At 37.9% G+C, this 26,680-nt stretch overlaps 1 protein-coding gene and 2 non-coding genes across 9 annotated transcripts in view; all 3 read right to left on the bottom strand.

The window, feature by feature from the left end:
* SSH2 (slingshot protein phosphatase 2) overlaps window positions 1-26,680 on the bottom strand; it is a 239,099-nt gene that overhangs the window by 34,696 nt on the left and 177,723 nt on the right. For 3 of the 7 annotated variants that reach the window (XM_032848457.1, XM_032848454.1, XM_032848456.1), the window contains 5 exons: window positions 20,568-20,671; window positions 17,998-18,062; window positions 9,089-9,210; window positions 4,420-4,488; window positions 3,540-3,605 (listed from right to left, as the gene is read on the bottom strand). In XM_032848457.1, coding sequence (XP_032704348.1) covers window positions 3,540-3,605; window positions 4,420-4,488; window positions 9,089-9,210; window positions 17,998-18,062; window positions 20,568-20,671 — 426 coding nt within the window. Of the gene's footprint in view, window positions 1-1,526; window positions 1,701-3,539; window positions 3,606-4,419; window positions 4,489-9,088; window positions 9,211-17,997; window positions 18,063-18,829; window positions 18,998-20,567; window positions 20,672-26,680 lie in introns of those variants that run through there. The other 4 variants (XM_032848461.1, XM_032848460.1, XM_032848455.1 and 1 more) reach the window with 4 other exon arrangements.
* Window positions 13,166-13,227, bottom strand: LOC116861697. Its single transcript, XR_004381528.1, has one exon. It is a non-coding gene; the product is annotated as a small nucleolar RNA U2-30 (small nucleolar RNA).
* Window positions 13,474-13,547, bottom strand: LOC116861699. Its single transcript, XR_004381529.1, has one exon. It is a non-coding gene; the product is annotated as a small nucleolar RNA U2-19 (small nucleolar RNA).

The raw sequence follows: 26,680 nt of genomic DNA, 5'->3' as shown, positions 1-26,680 counted from the left end.
CCAGTGAAAAATACGTCTGGGTACCTCTGGAGCTCATGATTCTGTCGTTGAAACCACGCTGTGGGTATGCTGTATCACTACAGAACTAAAGATCTCAACAATTTACTATATAAATATTTGTTTCCCTTGGCACAGAATCATCTTACAGTGTATATATTTCCTATGATTCCTAGAGGGTCCACAAAGATCACATAGATAGATGTCCCTTAGCCTTGAGGACATGTCCTGTCATGCCCAAGAAGTACTAATCTAATGACATTTATCATTCTTGCTGCTTTAGTCTCCCAGTCTCCTTAAACCATTTATTCATATACTTGAGCCACTTTCTAAGAATAGCTCTGGTTATACTAATTAAATCTCTGACCATGAACTCAGGAACCCAAGAAGGGTAAACTAAACTGAAAGTACACCCTCTTCCCCCCCCCCCTTTTTTTTTTTTTTTTGCTTTTCTTTTTTTTTATTTGAGAAGAACCTTTTCATTTATATACTTGGGAAAAGCTAAAGCCAGAAATGTTAGGAAATTAGTTACATAAGAGCAAGGATCATTCTACATTTTGTTTATGGATGTATCTCAAGTGCCTATTAAGAATGCCTAGTTCATAGTTGGAGCACAGTCACTATTTGTTAAATGAAATGTCTTATTAGCTAAAAGCTAATGGCTCTCTCCTACAGGAAGAGGATATTATGAGAGAATTCTATATGCAATCCATTTACATCTTTCTTTGAAAAATGCCATTTAATCCCCCCCAACCAATAACAAAGGTGATCCATACTAACCTTAGGAAATTTAGGGACCTTAAGTAAAAGGCAGAAATATTCTGTAGTCTGACCATTGAGAAATAACTACTCTTAAAGTTTTAGTAGAGATTTTCCCAGTCTTTTTGTCTATGCATAGATCTATAATAAAGATATGACCACATTCTACATACACATTTTATTTCTTTCTTAAAAAGATTTGTTTATTGGGGCGCCTGGGTGGCTCAGTGGGTTAAAGCCTCTGCCTTTGGCTCGGGTCATGATCCCAGGGTCGCGGGATCGAGCCCCGCATCGGGCTCTCTGCTCAGCAGGGAGCCTGCTTCCTCCTCTCTCTCTCTGCCTGCCTCTCTGCCTACTTGTGATCTCTATCTGTCAAATAAATAAATAAAATCTTAAAAAAAAAAAGATTTAATTATTTATTTCAGAGAGAGAGAGCAGGGCAGTGGCAGAGGGAGAGAGAGACTCTCAAGCATACTCCCCACTGGGTGCAGAGACTGACACAGAACTTGATCTCACAACCCTGAGATCATGACCTGAGCTGAAATCAAGAGTTGGACGCTCAAACTAAGATATTCAGGTGCCCCCTACCTACATTTTAAACTTGATTTTAGTTTACATCTTCTTGTCAACATCTATGTCAATATTCTTCAACTAGATTATTTTAACAGTTCCATAATGTAACTAATTCCTGTTTTTCAGATATTTAAATTGTTCTCCATTTTTTGCTATTATTACAACACTGACAAACATTCTTATAGTTAAAAATCTTGCACATATCCACAATTATTACCTTAGGATAAATTCTCAGAACTAAAATTACTGGGTCAAAAGGGCATGCAAAATGGTAAAGCATATTGGCAAATTGTTCTCAAGAAAGGTTGTTCCAGTTTATTCTACCACCAACTGCAAATGACAATGTCTGTTCCTTGAGTCCTTGTCAATCCCGTATAATGTAAATTAAAACATAAGATAATTAGCAATCTGATAATGGAAAAACATTTCAGTCCATTTCTATCAGGGAAACATTTTTCCTTAAAAAAAAAAAAACCAAAGTTGCAGATTCTTTTAAGATGCCTTCTATTACTCAAAGTGAGCTAATTTCTCAGAGAAGTTTATCAAATTCTCAGAGAATTCTCTGTGAATTTCAGTTTCATTACATAGATTTAAAGGTAAGGTCCAGCTAAGTGCAATGTAGAGGATAGTCAGTGCATGCTGTCTTTAGCCGGGAAAACTGTGCTTCAAAAGCACATGCCACATGTGTCTGGGGCAAGATCCCTAAAATACACTCAAGGCTTAGCTACCTCAGATACTTCTGCTGCATATGGGAGTTGGAGGCTACAGTAACTACCTTCCTGTGAAGGAAACACCTGGTCTAAATGCCACTTTGATCCATAGACCATCTTTTTTCCTGTGACTTTAAGTTCACTGCTCTCCAGATGGTACCCCCAAAAGTTTATTCTGAATAAGCTAAGCTAACAGAAGTAGGACTAGTCAGTTTGCTTTAGACTATCAAAGATTGAACCAGTTTATTACTTGAATCTTCCTTAAGAATTAAGAAAATGCTTTGTACTCTTCCTCAAAATGTAACAGAAAACACTGTCATTTATGGGACTTAGGCTGTTTGGTTTTACTTGGTACCTGGGAATAGACATGTCAGTTACCTTTAAAGGAGCCTTAGTCAAGGAAGGTAAAACTTTTCCATGAGAAAACTTTTATTTATCTGTGGAATGTGCCCTAAAACTAAAAATCTGGTTTAAACACATGACCTGTAATTCTTCCCTCCTCAATTACTGTATGAAATGGTAAGATTCTTAAATTCAGTTGACTCTGTTTTATGAGGCACCCATCTCAAGCCTATCAAGCCTATTATTCAAGGGCAAATGAGCTCCCTGGAGTCTCTTTTTCAGGCTCCTTTATTCCTGTTTGGTTTTTGTTCTGTCCATTCTGCTCCTCATGAGGACTTCTACTACAGAGCAGGCAACTGAATGAGAAACTGAAATTCAAATCCTTAATTCAGGGATAGACTCTGAATCTTAGAGTCACACCATTCCCCAGTATTATTAAATCATTTTTCTAGATAATTTAGAGTGAGAGAATAAGAGTCTATTCTGCCTAAATGGAAAAGATGTTCTCAGGCCTGGTAGGTAACCTCTCCAAAACTTTAGCTTTCTCATCACTGATAAGGAGCTAATAATATTATTTTGAGGGAGTTGGTGTAATGATTAGATATAATCCATGTAATGCACAATATCTGACACATAGTTAAGTAGCCACAAAGTGTTAGCACACCAGCTCGTGATTATTAACATCTATAATGTTTAGGCTTTATTTGCATTATGCAGTCTTGCAGTCATTAGCAATTTTAACGGAAACTTATCTATCAATAATATCTTTGATTACCCTAAGAAATTGAACACTAATGCACTGTAGTAGTGTGATGTTCTAGATTTGGCTCTAGACTGGGGCTAACTTAGTCAATGTGTCCCTATAAAATTGTTCCAGCCAGCAATCTGATTCATTAACACCTCTGAGTCTCACTTGTTCACCAAGCCTTAAGGTCTTCCACTATGATAATTTGAAATAACTTGAATTTCCAGGACATCTTTAACTATGAGGGCCACACAGATCACACAAAATCTTAAACACATAAACAGGTCATACAGCATTTTCATAGAGAACTGTACTATTTCAAATACTACTACTCACAAAATATTGCCCCAATAATATATTTAAAACTTTCATAGGAAAAAAACCTTTCATAGAGACATTAAAAGTCCTCTTACCACATTGCCTGTACAGATACAGGTTTGAATATGTGCACTCTGTTATCCGTTGATACACTGAACCCACTAAGGGGGAAAAAAAAAAAAAAGAAAGAATGAGATAAAAATCCACAAATGAGAGTAGGTTACTTCAGTTCTGAGTTTTCAAGGTTATTTCTCAGACTAGTAACTGCTGGCTCAATAGAAGAAATCATCAGACACTTTATGCAGAAGTTAAGAGTATAGGGCTTGACTGAAAAGCTTCAACAAATTGTCTGATTTTATCTACCAAGCAAAATGAATGGACTCCCACACTAGAGTTAGGGAATTATATAGTTTCCCAGCTGTAGTTGCAGACACACTGTTCTGCTATATATTTCTGTTTGGAAGTCTTGTGGGTTCTTAGCAAACCTGACCCTGGTTTTATAAACTGGAGCAAACATCTTGGTCTCTTGGGGACACATTCTAAAAACACCAGGAGGTGGGGGTGGAGGGTCACTGGAAGGAATTGGCACAAGAAAGGGGTTATACTGTAGGCTGACAGCTGGCAGAGGCGGCATGAGGTTATTTGAAACAGAACATATCATCCTCTGGGAGAGCATTTCAACAGTCCCACATGCTCAGATTAAAGAGTGAGCCAACAAACTAGTTTTTCTTTGTTTGGATTCTTACCGTAGTCAGCCTAGAAGAAGAGAAGTGAGAGGCCCTAGAAGAAGAGAAGTGAGAGGCCCTGGCAAGTGGTATTTTTAACTCCACTTTACAAAAACAGGACTCACTGAGTTGCTGACATGACAGTTTACTTGGGCACAATGGGCCTCCCACTGAGCTTAATGAATGGGCACTAAGATGGAACCCCACCCCTTGGCCTTCTATAAGGAGAATAAAAAGGGAAAGCTCTTACCCATCACCATCCAAATGAATTAGGGTGTCACTCCAGAGGGGCAGGACTAAGCCCATGGTACAAGTGCTACTGCAAGAGAAGAAATAGTCCAAAGGTTAATTCCTGCTATTGTAGGAAGCAGTTCTTGATTAACTCTTTCAGCACAAAGATAAAGCCCTAAACTTTAAATTCTGGCATGTTAGAATGAAGGAATTTCTATCATTTAACTATCAGTCTAATGCATGTGCTCTGTAGCTGTATCAGACAGGTGGTTAGTCAGGTCCTTATGCAATTAATAAAGAAAACTTACTGACTGAGCTCCTTGTATTGCTATTTCAAAAATGGCCATTGTCTAAAAAATCCAGGTGATTGCTACTGACTTGTGATTGGCAGGTTTCACCCCAAGGTCACAGCATCCTACTCAACTCCAAAAATAATTTCTAATGCCAAGAACTATTGCTGGTTGCTGAAGACCTCTGAGGTTTATGTATATTTATTGAACACCAATTGGGAAATAGTGTCTCTATCACACCACCCCTCTGGACAACTGTAATCTACTCCAGACCCCCGCCACTTTCTCTCCTTAAGGCTGCCATAAACCATCTTCCCTTTCCACTCAGTCTCCCAAAGGCTCTGACACCCTCTCCTTGCCAATGTATCCAGAAAAGCAGCATTGTATAGTACAAGGAACCTCAGACATGGGAGGTAGAACAGCAAAGTATGGTTGAGAGCACAGGCTCTGGAATCAGATGGGCTCTGGAACCTGGGTTCGGGCACTAACTATATAATTTTAGGCAAAGTATTTAATTGCTTTGTGCTCCAGTTTCCCTATCTATAAACCGAATAAAGGGGCGCCTGAATGGCTCAGTGGGTTAAAGCCTCTGCCTTCAGCTCAGGTTGTGATCCCAGGGTTCTGGGATCAAGACCCACATCAGGCTCTCTGCTCAGCGGGAAGCCTGTTTCCTCCTCTCTCTGCACCTGCTTGTGATCTCTGTCTGTCAAAAAAAAAAAAAAAATCTTAAAACCGAATAAGGGGCGCTTGGGTGGCACAGTTGTTGAGCCTCTGCCTTCAGCTCAGGTTATGATCCTAGGGTCCTGGAATCAAGCCCCGCATCGGGCTCCCTCTGGGCGGGAAGCATGCTTCTCTCTCTCCCACTCTCCCTGCTTGTGTTCCCTCTCTGGCTGTATCTCTCTGTCAAATAAATAAACAAAACCTTAAAAAAAAATACTATCTTGACTGGAATGTTTCTGAAGATTAAATTACATAACACAGTAAGAAATGTATATAACAGAACCAAACATATAATGACTACCACTTACTGGGCAGTTATACTTCATCAAAATATCTGGATTTGATTCTCTTCACTATTTCAATTTCTTTTGAAAAGTTATTTACCCTCTCTCATCCTTAATTTCTTCATCTTAAAACGCAGTTAACAAAACCACTTTCATAGGGATATCATAAATATTTTAAAGTGAAACAATATATATGAATGTGTTGTCATTTAAAACAAATGTTGAATATGAATTTTTAGTGAATGAGTGCTCTAATACAACTAAAACGGACTTGGGGTATGGGGAGGGGGAGGGACATCATGAAAATGCATTGAAAACAGCATGAGGAATACCAAGCTTTTGCTACTAGAGTCACTGCAGGGCTAACGAAGGTTGTTCCCTAGGTGGGCTGTGTCTAATGCTTTGCACTGTACTCGCCGTCCTGTGTTACTCAACACCGAACACTGTGTGCTCCACCAGAGATTCCAGAATTCAAGAGAATCAAATCAAGATTGCAACAGGTTATCCACATTGAACGGCTGGGCCTGAATTCCAGATGCAGAATTATCATGCAAGAATCCAAGAGGGAGGAAGACAGCTCCACCACTATTTTTGTTGAGTAGATGAGGTAAGCACAAGGAAAACTTGTTTCGAAGATGGCTTCCCAAAATGGAGTGGGGTTATTTTCAGTGTAGCTCCTTTTTCTTCCTTTCCTTTCCTTCCTTTCTTTCTTTTTTATAAAGTTGTGCTTAGCCAGGTTCCTAGCAACAAGTATAGTTTGGGTATAAATATGATGGGTTTACAGCCTGGTGACAAATCTTGAAATTAAGTAACTACAGAAGAAAATACACACGGTCCAAAAGAATGTGATCTGTGAGCTTGTGATCAGATTCCAGTTCAACTTTGGACAAGTGACAGCTATATACAGGAACCAAACATCACATGTTCAACTTATACTCAGGTCAGGCTGCTTCTTTACATTGAGTAGCTTTTTCACACAACAGGAAAAAGAGGCCTGAATTAGGCACACCTATAATTTTAATCTAATTTACCTTGAGTTTCATGAGATTTTTCTCCTTTAAAGTATAGGTACTTATTTTAGTAAATACTCATCCCAGTCAACAAATATTTATTGAGTGCCTATACATACCAGACATTTCAAGGTGTTAGGGGTACAAAGAAAAATTATAAAGCACCACCACAAAAATATTATTTTATGATTTGAAATATATTCAGTGCAATTTGGATACCAAGGTTACATTGTATATTTAAAAATTTATTACTTAAAATATAACACAATACTAAAAAATTATTATTGAAATATAACACAATACTTAAAAATACTATAAAAAGGCTAAATGAACTTGTGTATCATATCTTGATAACTATTTGGGAAGAAATGTCATAAACAATCTGGGTTCTACTTTGGCTTAGTACTGTTTTGAAACCTCAACTTTTTATATTCTCAGATAGAAAATGATACAAACTCCTTCAAAAACAGTTGAGCTAGAAACGATACTAGATTATGTGAGTGCCAGTATTCTGGTGAGGGCAGCATTTTTCTTAACTGTCCAAGGAGCTCATTCACAGAAGATTGATGTGAATTCATAAAACAAAGTTCACCAAACAGAATGAAAACTAGTTTCTATAGCTTTGCACATCACATTTTTGTCTTCCATAAAATAAAATTTTCATTTGTTAGATATGATTCAGGCAGGACCATTACCGAAGACAGACACAGTTCACTGAGGATAAATTATTGAGCACCCGTATTAGTAAACATTCTTTATGATTTTTGGGAATGTTTACAACAAAGTGAAAGAGATAAGATTACACATCTGATTTCTTACACACTGGGTCAGAAGAATCTGAAGTTGTTGCTTTGTATCTCTAGGGGAAGGCTCAAGTGAAGTTTCCAAGCAGTCCCTGTTCCTGTTTTATGGGGTTTCCAAGGGAGGAGTCAGGAAAAACCAAAGGAAATAGGATATAGAGTAGCACTGTCCAACTGAACTTTCTTCAATGATGGAAATGTTCTATATATGTAATGTCCATTAACGTAGCCACGAGTCCCATATAGCTAGAGTACTTGAAATGTGGCTAGTTGTGATTGAGGAACTGAAATTTAAATTTTGTTTAATTTTAACTTCTTTAAATAGTCACCATGTGGTGTTACTGAATGGGATAGTGTAGATCTAAAGAGATAAAAATCTAAATCAGAAGCCTTAAAATACTAATGAATATAGGCAAGATAGGTGCTCTTAAAGGATAAATGCTTACTGAAAGGTCTATTGCTTAGCCAACACCAGAGGTTAAATCCATGCAGGAGAAAACCTAAATATGGTTTACAAGCCTGTGCAATTTCAGAGCATACAATCAAAGGCTGTAAGAGTTATACAAGGTAACAACTCTGGCCTTGTGATCCTTGTGAAACCACAAATAATTTTCAGGTTGACTATACAAGCTTAGGTAAACACTTGTTTGGGAAACCTAATAACAGTGTGATTCTTTTCCTCCCAACATCATGACAATTAGAATCACTCCTAGTCTCTTCTTTGTGGCTAAATTCTCCCAGGCCTGGGTCACACTGCTAGCTACTACTCCACAGTTCCATTCTAGTTTCAAACCAGGAAGTCAAATGCTTTGAGACATCTGGCAGGATTTCCTGCAGCTTATTATTTAGAGTGCAAAGATCTGCTTAGCCACATTCCACAGTCTTCCAAAGGTTTCTCCAGAAGAAGAGGGAAAATAAAAAAGGAGAGCAATAAACTTTAGGCACACAAAAGAGCCAGGTTCTGAGTGTGGTATGATACCCTTAATTATAGGATGCAAAGTGCTGCTAAAGCCAAAGGTGCAGGAGTATAAAAGGTTCTGTTCTGAGTTAAAAAAATCAATTCCATCCCACCCCGCCCTTTTAACTCAGAAGGAAAAAGGAAGCAAAACATTTAGTAAAAGCCAAGGTGTAAGGCCATGAATAAATGCAAGAGATTAGAGCTAAAGTGGGCACTCTTTGAACCCAAAATCTACTGGTGCACTATCACAAAGGGTACGTGCCCTAGAATCAGCAAAGTGAATCATTACTGCTTAAAATAAAGTTAACTACAAAGATAAGGCAGCTTTTTATTCCTGGAGATATAAGTTTAAATCATTTATATTTAAACAGTTTAAATCATTTATATTCATTACCATCTAAGGATGAGAGGAAGGTAAGGAATAGTGATAAATTAGGAACCAAAGACATTCATTGATCATTTTCATCTTTCAAGACTGTATGACTAAGATACTTTTGTGCTCCCTGGTTTTAGGCATTGAACTTTAAGAGTGGAACAGCATAAGATGTTTTTGTAGTAACTCAAAAGGCAACTGGAATAGTTATTTAAAAAGGAGTTTTCTCATCCTTCCTTTTGTGATACCATACCTGTCATTAGAGGAGAAATCCATTCCCAGGACGATGCTTTCTTCAGTGTCTTGTCTACCATTGGTTGAAACCACTACCATATAGCGTGTTCTGTTCTGGTAAGTACTTTCTAGTCTTACAGCCTGGAAGTTAAAAGATAACAGATGTATTAGGAAATGTAGAAGGTCAGATTTAGATCATTCAACCTCTTTTTATATCAGCATCTTAAAGCATGCTCAGGAAGACTTAAATTCTAATTCCAGCTCATGTATTAACTGAAACCTTCAGTAAGTTACTAAATTAATCAGAGGGAGATACAATAATACCTATCCCACTGGGTTATAAGAATCATTTGAAATAGTGTATGTTTATATAGCACAGTGCTTGTCATATAGTAAAAGTTCAACAAATATTGGCTACTAGCATAATTTATAATAATAGCAACTACCAGGGCATGTTCTTTTTTTAAGATTTTATTTATTTATTTGACAGAGAAAGACACAGCAAGAGAGAGAGCACAAGCAGGGGAAGTGGGAGAGGGAGAAGCAGGCTTCCTGCTGAGCAGGGAGCCTGATGTGGGGCTCGATCCCAGGACCCCGGGATCACAACTCAAGCCAAAGGCAGACAGACGCTTGAAGTCTGAGCCACCCAGGTGCCCCCTGACAGCAATTTTTTTTTTTTAAGATTTTTATTTATTTATTTGACAGAGAGAGATCACAGGTAGGCAGAGAGGCAGGCAGAGAGAGAGGAAGGGCGGGGGGAAGCAGGCTCCCTGCTGAGCAGAGAGCCCGATGCGGGACTCGATCCCAGGACCCTGAGATCATGACCTGAGCCGAAGGCAGCGGCTTAACCCACTGAGCCACCCAGGCGCCCCTGACAGCAATTTCTAATTGGGATTCTTTCAGTGCTTCTCAGAGTCTCCTCTCCCTCAATTCTGTCACTAATCCCAAAGTAGCCAGGCGAAGAGAAAAAGAGATGCAGTCACACAGCTTAAGTGAGCCATTTAGCAAGGCAGAGGTGAGACTGTCGTGGCTATCTTTTTGGTTCTATTCTGATACTCCTAGGAAAAGCTAGGGAAGCACAAAAGGTAGAATTGGCTACATTAAAGCTTGTTTCTAATAGAAGCTGATAAAACAAGAATGTAATGCTGACCATTCTGATTTCAAGTACACAGGCAGAGAGCTGTATTACTAACTTTATGTTCCATAAAGTAATGGAGCATTTCAAACCGAATTCATTTGTGAGACTCTAAGAAAAACTAATATTAAATGGATGAAGGTCTAACCCTAGTAGGCTGGGCTAAATGAACATTATGGATATAGCTACGGATAGCAATAAATGCACATAAGGAGGAATGGAAGATAGCATGGACTCTCCGATTCTAGGAATGAAATTAAAATATTAATCAGAAACGCAGTGCGAGTGAACTAGAATTTTTTAAAATTATTTTTATTAACATATAATGTATTATTTGCCCCAGGGGTACAGGTCTGTGAATCAACAGGCTTACACATTTCACAGCACTCACCATAGCACATACTGAACTAGAATTTTTTATAATCAAATCTCAGATATTATTACATATCTAAACTTGGGCTTGCCTCAGCAAGCTCTGAGCTAACTGTTCAGTTTCCTGAATATGTTAGAGGCTCTTTTATTCTCTGTCAAGGATCAAATACAATGGAATTGGAACAGCTGAACTCTATTCCTGATAATTTATATACAGCTTCTACACCAAATAGTGGCAACTGGTTGGCTAAGCTAAAACTGATAAAAGGAAAAAAGAAATAACCTCCACAAATATTACCCATCATACAAATTATTAGGCTAAGTTAGCAGGTGGGCAGCAAGCATTTCTTTGGGATACTCAGGGCAAACACTAGTTGTCTCTTTTTAAAAAATGAGGTGTTTATTTACTCATAATATCAAGAGCATGTCAAACATTATATCTTCCTTTGCTTATTAATATCATCATAATTTCAGACCCCAAACCTAATGGGAAAGGCCCTAGTCATTTACACTAATTTAGGACTGAGTAATAAGTGCACCTCGGATTTCTTCAATTCCAAGCTTCTTTTATTGAAGAAAGGCACTTAGAGGCCCTGGGACTTGATCATGGACCTCTAGAGAGTAAACTTTGTAATTGCTAATTCTTTTTTTCTTTCTTTTTAGGATCTTATTTTTAAGTAGTCTTTACATCGAGTGGGGCTTCAATTTCCAAACCTGAGACCAAGGGTTTCATGCTTTACCAATGGAATCAGCTAGGTGCCTCAATTAATCCTTACTAAAAGGAAGTGGAGCTTTAATCAGGGGGTCAAAAGTTATGACAGTAATCCTCAACACCTATATCCTAAAGAAGGTTGAGATGAAATTTCTTATAAAAAAACTCTAATCAGTCGATTAGCCTTCCACTTAGGTCAGCATCCTGGACTCCAGGGATCAAGTCCTGCATGGGGCTCCGTGCTCAGCAGGGAGTCTGTTTCTTGCTCTGCACCTCCCCCTGCTCATGTGCACTCTCTCTCTCTCATTTTCTCTCTCACGCTCTCTCTCTCTCTCTCAAAAAAAAAAAAAAAAAAGAAAAAATCTTTAAAAGAAAGAAAGAGGGGAAGGAAGGAAGAACGAATGAACGAATGAACAAATTCAGCAATGCTGAGGATGGACCTGAGGTTTCAAATTTTTTTTAAGGCTTCAAGATTCAAGGTTATGAAATTAAAATTTTAAGAGCCATAACATAAAGAAAAACCTAGCACCCACCTGGGTTAGAGGTTTATCTCATATTCCACCATTAGGAAGAAGACTGATAAAATCTAATAATCTAATTTAATTCATGAAGTTAATCAGAGAAATGTAATTTAAAATGGCAGTTTGTACATAATACCCTAATATTAGAATTGGCAGCAATTCCAGTGTTTCCTCAGTCTCCAAATTTTGGAGAATCTGGAATAGATGACTGAAATAAGACAATAATTCAGGTGCCTCTGACTAACTCCAGTTCTCACTGAAAAGGATACCAATGAAGTTTATTCTACTTATCCAGCCAAAACAATATTTTGAATTTTGAAACTTCACAACAATAGCAACTGAGAAAATTATTCCAAGAAAGCCCATTTATTGCTTAAATTTGGATCCTGTTACAAGTGTCAGGTGGACTCCACTCAGCAATCTGAGGACTGAGAGGTCTGAGAACTCAGATGCCTCTGCTTTATTTCTGGTAAGAACACAATCTGTTTGCAAAACTCATCTACTAAAGAATGATGTTAAAACTTCTCCCAGGGGCGCCTGGGTGGCTCAGTGGGGTAAAGCCTCTGCCTTCACCTCAGGTCATGATCCCAGGGTCCTGGGATTGAGCCCCGCATCAGGCTCTCTGCTCAGTGGGGAGCCTGCTCCCCACCCTACCCCTACCTGCCTCTCTGTCTACTGTGATCTCTGTCAAATAAATAAATAAAATCTTAAAACAAAAAACACACAAAACTTTTCTCAGTAACTAATTTAGATGCTTATAATCTGATTACAAGCAGTTCACAAGCACCGCCTGAAAAAACAACTTCTGTCCTCAGCAGCATCCAACATCAAGAAATCCTACTCCTTAAGCTTACACTGCACCTTTGCCTTTAATTTCTTTTCACCAAGTCTTACATCATGCTACTGCATGCAATGTTTATCCTTAAGGAAGCCACATTACAAAGTCCCAATGTCTAGACAGGCAGCTCACCCCATCCATCAGAGAGAAAGGTTTCAAAAGTATGTAAATATTAAATTCTAGCCAAAAGAACAAAGCAAAGTCATTATCTAAAATTAAAACAGACTTCAGATGTGACACTAATAAACTAAAGAATACTGTTTTCAAAAGCAATAGAGCTTGAGGGAGTCTCAGGATTCTGTTTTTTTTTTGGTTTATCTCTATGATATTCTTAAGTTAAAAAAAATCTCTGTATTATATTCTGCATAGCCATTAAAAACAGATTTACTTGTTGACATGGAAAGATATTCAAAATAAAGTGTGAAGAAAGCTGGTTATAAGTCAGCATTTATATTTTTATCTCATTCTTGTTAAAAAAAAAAAAGGTGCTGACATATACTCTTTTCTCCATTCAATTCTGAGCTCAGTAGAAACCTTCATAGTTATAAAAGTCAGTAGTAAAACCTTTTCATCATTGTTCAAAACTGATTATTAGCCTTTCATATGTACACATTTCCCCCAGTTTCATTCATCCACAAGCAAGTCCTCAGTTATCCACTTTTTTAAAACACACAAACACCCCTCCTCACCCCCCAGACATAGGTCTTATTGTTTTAAGGATTTTATTTATTTATTTGAGAGAGAGCATGAGTTGGGGGAGAAGCAGAGGGAAAAGGACAAGCAGACTCCACACTGAGTGTGGAGCCTGATGCTTTATACTTTTGCTTCTCAGAAATATAGAGATCAACCGGGGAGACTAGTAGGTCTTCTGATACTCAAATTTGGCTATTTTATTTTATTTTTTTTAAAGATTTTATTTATTTATTTGACAGAGAGAGATCACAAGTAGGCAGAGAGGCAGAGAGAGAGAGAGGAGGAACAGGCTCCCTGCTGAGCAGAGAGCCTGATGTGGAACTCGATCCCAGGACCCCGAGATCATAACCTGAGCCGAAGGCAGAGGCTCAACCCACTGAGCCACCGATGCGCCCTCAAATTTGGCTATTTTAATCACTGATCCACTTCAGTAAGAGCAGAAGTCAGAGAATCTGACATACTCTTACACACACACACACATACACATGCACACAGGAAAGACTGGAAGGATACTTATCCAAATTGCTAAGAATGATTTTCTCAGAATATAGGATACAAAGTGATTTTTACTTTCTTCCTTACACCTTCCTGAATTGTAGGATTTTTAAAAATGTTATATTTAGAAAAAATACTCATTTTCACTTTCGGAAAACATCAACATACCATAAAAAACAAAGTAAAAAAAGCCCTTATTTTCTTTTTCTTTTTTTTTTCCAAAAGATTTTATTTATTTATTTATTTGTCAGAGAGAGAGAGAGAGAGAGAGAGCGAGCACGCACAAGCAGGCAGAGGGAGAAGCAGGCTCCCCACTGAGCAGGGAGCCCAATGCAGGCCTTGACCCCAGGATGCTGGGATCATGACCCGAGCCGAACGCAGCCGCTCAACCAACTGAGCAACCCAGGTGTCCCAAAAGCCTTTATTTTCTTAAACTCTCCTGCAAAGTACTTGAAAAACATCTCCTTGTATCTTTTCAGCACCTTAACGCTAGTTAAGAATATAAAAGTTACTTCAGATGTTAGGACAGTTTTTTTATTTCCCAGTCCTTTTTTTTTTTTAATTAAATGGGCCTTTGGTAATGTGCAAGAGTAACTAAAAAAACCATGGTCTTCATTTTACCAGCTACGGTTTTCCTAAGTACTGAACTTAATGCTTGTATTAAGTATTAATGCATGTATTTGGAATGCAAAGCTTCCCTAGAGGAAAAAATGGTTTAGTCTTATTTTCAATGCTAAAGCAAAATGTGGGATTTGGTGCCACTATCTGTTGTTGGGTTATTAAAAAAATAAGGGCAGGACTTTCAGTTGACTATCAAACTTTTAACCTTATGTACAAGCCCCAGGATGAGAATTTTAGCATTCCAAATTTAACTCAAAACAAAAGGCCTTGCTTTGAGTCTACAAACGCTCCTTTCAGTTAGAAAAGTGCTAATTTGTCCAAAGTCACACAATGTATTCACTCATTTTCTTGAAGATGACTCACTCAATAATCTGAAACATAATGACTATGTGTTTGTAACAATTCAAAACAACTGTAAAATGGCTTGTCATTTAAACTGAATTAATTCAGAGGCATCAGTTATATTTTCTGAATTTATATTTTATAAATGTAAAGAAGTTGAAGCTGCATATTTTAGCAGGGCAAGAAAAAAAGTTAATTGCCAACTCTGCCTTACCGAACTGCTTCCTTAATGCTCTCCTGTGGTTAAAATTATTTTAATGTTTAGAAGTGCAATCTAAATTCCAGAAGGTTATCAAGGAGAAAAAGATAAAGTGATGACAGACCTCGACTTGAACTCTACAAAACCACACAATTTTGGGGAAACTATATACATGGATCTGATGGACACCAAGTGTGTGCAAGTGACCATTACTATGGGTTTTAGAGGAGGTGTTCTCAAAGCACGACTCCTGGATCAGCAGCATCAACATGGCTGGAAAATTTGTTAAAAATGCAAATAATTACTACCTCCCCCTCCCCAAATCAAATACTGTGGGTGGAATCCAGCAAAGGGTTGGGGGGGGTAGTTCAACAAAGTTCTGCAGGTGATTCTGAGGTTTGAGTATCCCTGCGTGAGAATATGAATGCTGTAAGAACTGTACAGCACCTTTGTTCACTTATAAAGAAGTGTTTAAGATAGACGTATATAAAAATATAGACAAGATTTACATAAATGCATGATGTGACTCTCAAATTAGGATATAAAATAATTATATAAAGATTTCTTATTCCATGTTCTTTAAATTTCAAAGGCTGTTTCTCACTCAACAAAAATTTGTGGCCATTTTAAGAAGATGATAGAGGCAGCATTTGAGAGAAAAAATGACAGAATTTGAACACAGAATGATTAAGTGAATGAAAAATCAGTTAATTACCACAGAATTCAGAGACCTGATCAATTTTTTACAGTCATTCTTATATTCTACTTATTATTTCTCTTCCTGTCCAGAGCATAGAGATCAACCATTTGAATTTAACATGCCGACAGAAACCCAATTTCCAAGTTACCACCCCAGCCTAGAAGGGCTGATCACCACATGGTTAGATGACTGCAATAACTACCTAGCAGATCTCCATGACTTAAGGTGGTTTCCTCCTCCCCACTATTCTGTATTAGCTTCTGAAGAATCTCTCTCTTGCTCTTTTTTCTTTTCTTTCTTTCTTTTTTAGTAATCTCTATACCCAATGTGGGCCTCAAACTCACAATGCAGAGATCAAGAGTTGGATACTCTACTATACTCTACTGACTGAGCAAGCCAGGTGCCCCTCTCTTAAATACTGTAGCTATTCCACATAATTCGTTGCTCCAAACCCTGTAATGTTTGACACTACTGCTTATGAACAGGTAGAGGTACTACCTCCAACTATTATTAATATAGAGGGTCAGATAGGGAATATAAATGAGTACAGTAGGCCATATGACTATTAAATGGGTAGAAATGCTCTTCACTTTTCATAAAGAAACATACTCATACCATCTGTTTTCCTATTTTATTTTTTTATTTATTTTTATTTATTTATTTTTTTAAAAAGATTTTATTTATTTATTTGACAGGGACAGATCACAAGTAGGCAGAGAGACAGGCAGAGAGAGAGGGAAGCAGGCTCCCGGCTGAGCAGAGAGCCCGATGCGGGACTCGATCCCAGGACCCTGAGATCATGACCTGAGCTGAAGGCAGTAGCTTAACCCACTGAGCCACCCAGGTGCCCCTATTTTTTTTTTTTTAAGATTTTATTTATTTATTTGACAGAGAGAGAGAGATCACAAGTAGGCAGGCAGGCAGAGAGAGGGGGAAGCAGGCTCCTCGCTGAGCAGAGAGCCCGATGCGGGGCTTGATCCCAGGACCCTGAGATCATGACCTGAGCTGAAGGCAGAGGCTTAACCCACTGAGCCACCCAGGCGCCCCTGTTTTCCTATTTTAATTTAATGTTCTACTGTAAGAAAAGTAACAGTGAAAAAATGATGATAAATGGAGACACTTGGCTTTAGAGTCTAGGAGACCATAGAATATATGCAGATTATGGTAAGTTAAGAACCCAGGCCATACCCATGCCTGCCCCTTTGGGTCTAGCAAGTTTTATCAGGCTAGCATAAGGTCCCAGTGTTGCCGGAGTTTTAGATTTTTTTTTTTTTTTAAAGATTTTATTTATTTATTTGACAGACAGCGGTCACAAGTAGGCAAGAGAGGCAGGCAGAGAGAGAGAGGAGGAAGCAGGCTCTCCGCAGAGCAGAGAGCCCGATGTGGGGCTCAATCCCAGGACCCTGGGATCATGACCTGAGCTGAAAGCAGAGGCTTTAACCCACTGAGCCACCCAGGTGCCCCCGGAGTTTTAGATTTTTGAAGACAAGCTCCAAGTATGGATTTTTATGTGAAATCATTCAACTTTAAAATTCTGGCTTGGAGTGAAAAACAATACCACTGTGGTCCAAATAAAATATATCTGCCATTTTGAGTCCTCTCGTTTGGAGCATTAAATCCCTATTTAAATGCCCTGTTTTCTGGTATCTTATCTTCCTTATAGTAACAATAATCCCCAGATTTGGGCAGCATTTTATACTTTCAATATGCTTTCAGGTCCAGTTGATCCTCTCAACTGTGAGACGTAGAAAGGAGATGAGAAAGCAGGCTCAGACAAACTAAGCAATTTGTCCAACATCACATGATTAGCAAAAGCCTAAGCCCAGGTCTCCTTTCTCTGAAACCCGCACAAATCCCTGGCCCTTTTACTCTCTCCTTGTCCAACTTTACATGTGATTTTGCCTCAGTCAGGCCCTCATGTAGAAGGACGGACTTCCTTCTTTCTGCCAATCTAAATTCATCATCTTTTAAGACACAGCTCAAGCTCTACTGTATACATAAAACCTTTCTAACTAGGGCAAGTCTTCGAGTATTCTTTCTTCTGAACTTCAGTTGTTGTTATGGTCAGTAACCTACAAACTGGTGCTTATCAACAGCCTTGAATCATCAAATTATTTCACATAATTTCACATTAGTTCATATTCCCAGTGACATTCTAAGCTCTTTGATGGTGCGGACATGTTATTCTTTTTTGTTCCACATAGCTCCCAGCACTCTGTGGCGACATAATAATGACTGCTTAATGTTTGCCATCTTAGACAGTCTTTTGAGTAGGACTTACAATGATAACACTAACTTACCAGCCTGATGTTATCTTCTGGGCGGAGTAATATGAACATTGCTTGGAGATGCTGTTGGAGATCACCTGGTGAAATTTATGAAACAAAAAATAATTATTCTGCATTGTAATGCTAATAGAGAGGATTCCTTCTACGTTACTAACCAGTATAAAAGAAATTTCTGGGTCACGGAATGACTATAATTAGACACAGAAATTGAGTGTCTTAATATAATTATTAACTTTAAGTGGAAAGACAGAATGGTAGACTGCATCTCTATACATTCACTTTTAGCCTATACTACATTAAAATTTGCTTTGTTTGTCCAGTGGAAGATACACTTGAAACCAGTACCAGTTTTGTACTATGGTGGATGTTGATGAAAGCAATGGTGAGATGTGTTGGGCTGTACTTTCAGGCCCACTAAAGGCAGCAAGGAGGGAATCCTGAAAACTGTGAAGAATGGGTTTAGAATTACCTCTAACTTTAAAAAAAGCTAACTATTTTGCCATTCTTATTTCTGTAAATCTTCAGTTGCACTTAACCTAAGAAGATTTTTATATTCCCCTTAGAATAATGTCAGTGGTTTAAAATGATTTCCATATTAGTGGCTGATTTTCAAGAAAGAGTACTCATTAAATATAGCGGGTCCCAAGAAATAAATATTCCACTGAACCTAATGTTAGGTCCTTTAATGTGGCCAACCATTATTTGAATACATACTTGTTTCTACACATTCCCCAACGCTAAATTGAATTTTTTTGTATTAAAGTATTATAGATTTTCTCATACTCCTTATTCTATACTAGAAAACCTGGGGCTTTGGCTAGTAGAAGATAATTAGATAACGTACTGTTATAAATGATGATAATCCGAGAACAAAAAACGTCATTCATGCCCACCCAGGTCCAGCTCTTTAACAGTCTAAAGTGACTGACATAGCCACCTGATCACAGATGCCAGTTGAACCTGTTCTCATACTCGTCTTGAAATCTACATACAAAATCTTCCTCCATGTAACTTCAACTGTTAACTGTGAGATGAAATACTATTATGTGCAAGACGTGGTAAGGGGCAGGAAGAAAGAAAAGTAGGTTAGCGAACAGATACTTGTTTAAAAGGTCAGCAAGTCTGAAAGCCTCTCCTTTCCCCCAACCCTTTCCTTCTCTTAAAGAATAGTTTTCTTGCCTCCCCCAACCCCCATCTCCAGTTCAATGCTGGCTTCTGACCAATTCCATTACTGCAGAATCTTTCAACTTGCAAAATTAAAAAGGCGAATCATCATGTTTGGTCAGGTCTGTTCTAGCACATTTCAAACCCAGAGACACAACGTAAGTCTCATTTGTAAGAACCAGTATGGGCTCATAGGTATAAAACCAAGAGAAATGAAAACATATGTTTACACAAGAATGTATACATAAAGATTCACAGCTGCATTATTTGTAACAGACAAAAATTGGAAACAACTCAGATGTCTATCAACTGGTGAATGGAAAAATAAAATGTGGTATATCTATACACTAGAGTATTATTTGGTCATAAAAAGGAATGAAGTACTGACATATACTATAATGTAAATGACCCTTGAAAACATTATGCTAAATGAAAGGAGCCTGTCTCAAAAGATCATTTTTATATGATCCACTTATATGGAACACCCAGAATGGGCAAATCTATAGACGGAGAAAATAGATTAGTGGTTGCTTAGGATTGGCAGGGAGGGTGGAAGATATAGGGAATGACTGCTAATGGGTAAGTGAGTTTCTTCTGTGGGGTGATGAAAATGTTCTAAAGTTACAGTGATGGTTGTACAACTCTGTACATATGAAAAAAAAACAAACAACAAAACCCAACAACGAATGCAAACTTTAAATGGGTAAATTAGGTGAATTATATGGTATGTGAATTATAACTCAATAAAACTGTAAAAAAAAAAAAAAAGAACCAGTGTGGGGAGACAGAGTGTTAGGTGTAAACAATGAAGAGTGACTTAAGTTACATGTTATAATTGAGTTAAGCAGCTGAGGCTTTTTAAAAATTAAGATTCCTTCTGTTCTATCAATACAAACGACCTAAGAGAAGATTTTTAGGATGGAGAACCTGTAGAGGACAGCTATTTCTAGGTAAATAGTGGACGTAAGACCCTACTCCAAGTGTTATTGGCCCAAAGATCCAGCTGGCTTCTTGGAAGGTCAGGCAAAAGTCAGGAAGCCCTATCCCTACGGTAAGGCTTCTTAAGTGAGCTGGGTATGTGGAAACGCATGTTTGTTAGTGGTGAAAAGTACTGCCGGTAAGCAAACTGGGAATTTGCTACTGGAAAACCTTAAGTGATAAGTCACATAAGAATTTATTAGAGTATTCTTGTACCGTATTATTTCTCCAACACAAATTTATTGAACACATACTACATATATAATGCATTCTGTTAAGTGCCAAAAAAATAGAGTGAAAGACAAGTGATTATAGCACAATACAATGCTTTCTTTCACTATTACAAGACTATTGGAGAAATGGAGATAAGGTTGTCAGCCTTTTAGAATAAAACAAAAGGCAAAGAAACCAAGAAAAGAATGGTATATGTGGAACTTTACCTGCATGCTTGTTGCGTCTGTGGCTAATTCTTGGTGTGGATGAGCCATTTCCCCGTGGTAGAAAAAGGGCAGCACCTTTGACAGTTAGAAAGCTCTCGCTGATGCTGTAAGGGAAAAAGTCAAAAGGAAATGGATTATTTAAGGAAGGAAATCAGAGTATGATGGAGATACATTTTGGGATTATTCTCTCTTCCATCTTCCAAAGTTCCAATTTCATGGGATGGAGTAAAAATAAAATCCAGAGAGACCCTTTTATTTACACAAACCCATATAGTCTAGACAGTTTTTCTGAAACCTACAATATTCTATATATAGCACATGGTAGCAGTTAAGAATAAAGGCTCGGGAAACAAAAAAGAGGGTAATGGCTCTGGAGCCAGATCTCCTGGGTTCGAATCCTGGCTCTGCTACTTCTTACCTGAGTGAATTTTAGGTGGCCTAAGTTTCCTTATGGGTAAAATACAGGTAATAAATCAAAGCTATTGTGCGGAGTCAACAAGGATACAGTTTCTTAGAGTAATGCCCTTGTGCAGAGGGATTTTTGAATTCAAAATGCAACTAAGGTATAAAACTCTCAGTTTTGCTTTAGTAGTATCTCTAGAAATGAAGCTGGCAGACACATCTGAGAACACTTTAGTTGCTTTTAAAACTCCCAAAGATCTACCATGAATTTAATTCTTAGTGTTTAAAATGATTGAATTTTAAGGTGCATAAACATGGGTTACACAAATATCAATACTATAGAAACATCTTTTCCTTTAAAAAGATTTTATTTATTTATTTGACAGAGAGATAGAGAGCACAAGTAGGCAGAGTGGCAGGCAGAGGGAAAGAAATAAACAGGCTTTCCCCTGAGCAGGAAGCCCTATTTGGGGCTTAATCCCAGAACCCTGGGATCAGGCCTGAGCTGAAGGCAGCCGCTTAAATGACTGAGCCACCCAGGCGACCTGGAAACATCTTTAGACAAGACAAGCATAAAGGTATAAATGCTTAAACTGGAGGAAACTGGAAACCCTCATCTTAATTCTTTTTTTTTCTTTTTAAAGATTTATTTATTTGAGAGAGAGAGAGTGCACACAGAAGTAGGGAGGTAGATGAGGGAGGGGAGCCCATGACCCTGAGATCATGATGTGAGCCAAAAATCAAGAGTTGGGCACTCAACCAATTGAGCCACTCAGGTGCCCCTCTTATCTCTATTCTTTTTATTTTTATTTTTTTTTTAAGATTTATATATTTGAGAAAGAGAGAGACAGAATGGTGGGGAGGGGCAGAGGGAGAGAGAAACTCTAAGCGGACTCCATGCTGACCACAGAGTCGGGGGTTGTGGGGCTGGATCCCATGACCCTGAGATCATGACCCAGGCTGAAACCAAGAGTCCGACGTTCAACTGACTATGCCACCCAGGAGTCCCTCATCTTAATTCTTAAATGTAGTATTTTTAACTTGTGACAGACAGATTGATAGGCAGCCATTTTCTGTGTGTTTTAAATAACTGGGAGCATAGTTAAAATTTTATACATCAAATGACTGCTATTAAATGTTGCAGGTGAGATGTGGTTATTTTTAGTTTACTTGAAATGACTAGCTAAAGGGGGGAGGAGGAAACAAATTTTGAAATTTGGAAAATGCTAAGCTTTTTGGTAAGAAATTGTAATGTTCATATACATTTTATTTAAGGATATAAAAGGTTGATAATTTACGTAGTTAAATTGAACCATAACCATCGGTGATCAGAGAGCAGGTAATTGCAGCCCACGGAAAAAGTTATGACCTAGGAATTTAAAAAATAAGATCCTGAAGTTTTTGTTTAATTGCATCAATTTCTGTATTTATGAGAATTTATAAACTGCAGTAAGTTCTGAATGAGATTAATCTTGTCTAATATAAGTAAATGTGTCTATAGACTGTGATCTCTCTAAACTAAAAAGTACAGTACTTGGAATTGTGTTCTTTATGATTATAGTGTTGGTAAAGTACTAATACACAGAAAATGAAGGAATTACACAGTGTAAAAAAAAAAAAAGTGGTGTCCTTAACAAATATTAGTTATTGTTACTGGGTCTATTACTATCATAACAGCATCTGATTAGATTCTAATCAGATGTAAATGATGTTACAATACTAAGTTACTAATAATAGACTCAAAGTTTGCCAAAAAATTTTTGTTTAAAATACACAAACACCATGCTCAAGTGTTACTCACAACTTTTTTCACTGACTTGCATTCCCACATGCAGTGAAAGGACGACACAGGAAATGGGTTTAACCTATGGAGTTTGACATGTTAACACCATTCTTCATGTAAATGACAGCTCAACAGAGGTGGAGATTTACTGTTCAGCATAGCAGTGATATAATTACTAGTAAATATCCACAGAAAAGAGAAAATATATTGGAACTATTTCATACCAACAGACTAAGCCTTTTAAATGTTATTCACAGGGGAGTGCCTGGGTGGCCCAGTGGGTTAAGCCTCTGCCTTTGGCTCAGGTCATGATCTCAGGGTCCTGGGATCGAGCCCCGCATTGGGCTCTCTGCTCAGCAGGGAGCCTGCTTCCCCTCTCCCTCTCTGCCTGCCTGCTTGTGATCTCTCTCTCTGTCAAATAAATAAATAAAATCTTTAAAAAAATGTTATTCACAAACTTTGAAAAGGACAGAACTTCTAAAACATTAATGTCAAAATTTAGAAACATATAATGGAGGGTTCCAAGTTTGCTTATAAGTATGTTTATGCAGAGTTAGCTAATGTATTGTAAATTACGCTGTCTACTCAACATTTCCGCTTGGAAATCCAATTGGTGTCTCAAATTTACATTGCCAAAACAAAGCTCTGGAGTCCCTACAAACCTGATCCCTAGTCTTATCCACCCAAATTGTTTGAGCCAAATACTTGACAGTCATCCTTGGTTTCTCTTTTTTCCTGCAATAATATGTATCCTAATTCATCAGCAAGACCTGGGGCTATACTTCCAAATGTATCTTGAATCTGCCCACTTAGTTCTATTACTACTCTGACAATGTCCATGGCACCATCATTTTTCAAAACTTAGATCACTGTTAAAGGTTTTTTTTTTTCAAGCTTTTTATTACAGACAATTACAAACATAAACAGAAATAGAGGGGATGATATAATGAACCTCCACATTCTCTCACATTTCAGCTTTAATCCAAGGCCAATCTTTGTTTCTTCTACGTCCTTACTCTCTTTACCTTGTCCCTGAAGTGAAACTAATCCCAGACATTCTATCAGCAAAAAGTCTCTTAACTAGCCTGTCTGCAACCACTTCTGCACTGCTGCTATCCACTTACCAAAGAGCAACCAGAGGGATTCTATATATACAAAATACACAGATATAGCATGTGTTTCCCTTTGTACTTATGAAGAAAAGCTGAAGTCTTTAGCTTAGACTTCAAGGCCCTGTAACATCCAATAATACATTACTTTTCTGATTTTGTACTATCTCCCCTTTTGTTCACTTGCTATAGTTGCACTGGTCTCTTTTATTTCTTCCGTATTTCAGGCCCCTTCTTAGGTCCTTTGTGCTTTTTCTTCTCTTTTTTTTTTAAAAAAAGATTTTATTTATTTGAGAGAGACAGGGAGAACATGCAGGGGAGGGGCAGAGAGAGGGGGAGAAGCAGGCTCCCTGCTGACAGGGAGCCCAAGACACAAGGGGCTCAATCCCAGAACCCTGGGATAATGATCTGAGCCAAAGGCAGGCGCTCAACCAACTGAGCCACCCAGGCACCTCATGCTTTTTATTTTCTACGTGGGATAATTTTCTCTTGGCCTGTCACTATTTAAGCCACAGCTCCAGTATCATCACCTCTTCCTCGTCCCAGTCATACTCTATCCTGCCGTTCGGTTGTGTTTCCTCCGGGATATATATCATATACTAAAATTACACTTATTTACTTGTATACTTGATTGTGGTTATCTCCTTATGATAGAATATAAGCTCAATGAAGAGCGAGGATTTTATTTTGCTCAGTACATAATCCTCAACATTGGAAATAGTGCCAAATGCATATTAGGTGCTCAATAGCTATTTAAGGATGAATCAATTCATCCCAGAGTTCTTCCCACACAGTTTTATCTGTCCTGTCATTGCAGCAGGAAATGTAATTTAGGACAAGGAAACAGAAATCCTGTAATTTCACATGTAAAAAATAATTGTTACAGAACTCAATATATGTGGCAGATTAATGGATTGTAAATACAAATGTCTGATGATACATTAGTTGGCAAATAAAATTAAATCACCTCTATAATATTGTCAGTCGTTGACTCAACTTTATCCTTTAATTAAGAGGCATAAAGCTGATAAACTTTTGAACTAACTTGCCAAACAGATTGGAACATGTCTTCTAAAAACAAATACAAGAAGTCATGGATGCCACTTTAAAATTCTGCATGCTGGCTGGGAGGGGCCGCCTTTATTTTGTTTTGTTTTCATCTTTAAATAAAGCATTACGCTCTTGTGGTCTGTTGCACAAGTCTTGTCTCTTGTTACGTTCGTGGTATGCACATGTCACCCTGCTGTGGGTCACTCTGTTTCAGTCACATTACGGGAACAACCTAAAACAAAATGTCTTGAGTGACAGGATGAGTGGGGTACACCACAGACAGGAAATGAAATTCACACTTGCCAACACAGCAACTGTCTGCTTTACCAAATGAAAATATTTAAAAAATACAGACTAATATTCTACCTATCACCAGACAAAGTTACAGCTGTGTGCACTTTGGTTTCCGGTAAGCAAAGTGGTCTCAACATCCACAAAAGAAGTGTATTTGTAGAGAGCTTAAAACAACCAAGCATACTTCAGTTGTTCCTTTTGTGAGACAGAAGTAGTTTCTCTTTGACAAACACTAGTTTAAGAACAAACTTCCTGGTTTGATACATTTATTGTTGCTCATGCTTTAAAGCAAACCTAAGTGTGTTCTTTAAAATGTGTGTAGTGCTTTCACACCGGGTTAGGGTGGAACCAAGGACCCTTGGTTAATTCAAAGCTACCTGGAAAATTCCTGATGGTGAAAGAAAGACCAGGAGTCAAACTCACATACAGTATAAGAGAAAAGATGTTTTTCTATTTGAATCATTGACACAAATCTCAGTGAACTTTTCTGATACACCAAAATGCACAGCAGATACACCTGGGTCAAGAGACTGCCCTAGTAGGTACGGTACTGGCTCCCAGAGAGTCATGGCAGACACACTCTGGATGATACAGCCAATTCTCTTTATTCTGTGGTCCCAGATTAGGACTCTCGGTTATCGTGAAAGTGGCATATACTGCTGGTTACAGGGATCAGGAATAAAAGTGTGGCTGATTACAAAAATCCCTTATCATCACTGAGCAAAAGTCAAAGCTCTATAAATACTATCAAAAATAGGATAGTAGTATGATGGTGTGGAAGTGAAAAAATGAAATTCACAACCAACAGTTAGGTGGTTCAAACTGAACTTGAAAATTAAATGATTTATTTGCATATCTGATATATAATCATATTATATGTGAATTTAATCACATGTGCTCCAGCATAAGGTAAAAGCTTAGTATATTTTGCTATAACAGCAAGAGATTAATTTATGTAAAAATTGGTCTTCCTGAAAATTCAATCAATATAGATTTGGTCTCTACTTAAAAATTAGAGAGCAAGTGAAAACTTTTACACATTTTTTGAGTTGACCAATTCTGGACCAGAAACAGGACTTCTCCAGTAAATTTTATGGAGCCACTCAGAGGTGATTACAGTCAGTTGCCTAAATTAGACACAAACCCAAAAGCTTTTTTGGTCTAAAGATGGAGAGTATTTAGCTGCTTGATAAGAAAATGACACAGGATCGTCTTGATAAGAAAATGACACAGTGACCAACTTCAGAATACAACTGAAGATCATCTATTCCTCTCTTGCCATAAGACAGCTTGCTCAACAGAGAGAAAATCATTCCTAGTTAGACATATGAATAGCTAATAATAACTAACTTGACTGGATACCCAGAGTATGCTGGGCATTAAGCTGAGCACTTGACATTATTTCATTTAATCTTCACAACAATCCTATGAAGTAAGTACTATTTTTTACCCCCAATTTACACATAAGAGACCGA

Source organism: Lontra canadensis, unplaced genomic scaffold, assembly GCF_010015895.1.
Source record: "Lontra canadensis isolate GAN:19392208 unplaced genomic scaffold, GSC_riverotter_1.0 scaffold204, whole genome shotgun sequence".
Classification (NCBI taxonomy): domain Eukaryota; kingdom Metazoa; phylum Chordata; class Mammalia; order Carnivora; family Mustelidae; genus Lontra; species Lontra canadensis.
The sequence above is the reverse complement of the archived record's forward strand: the minus strand, read 5'-3'. Positions and strand labels throughout refer to the sequence as shown.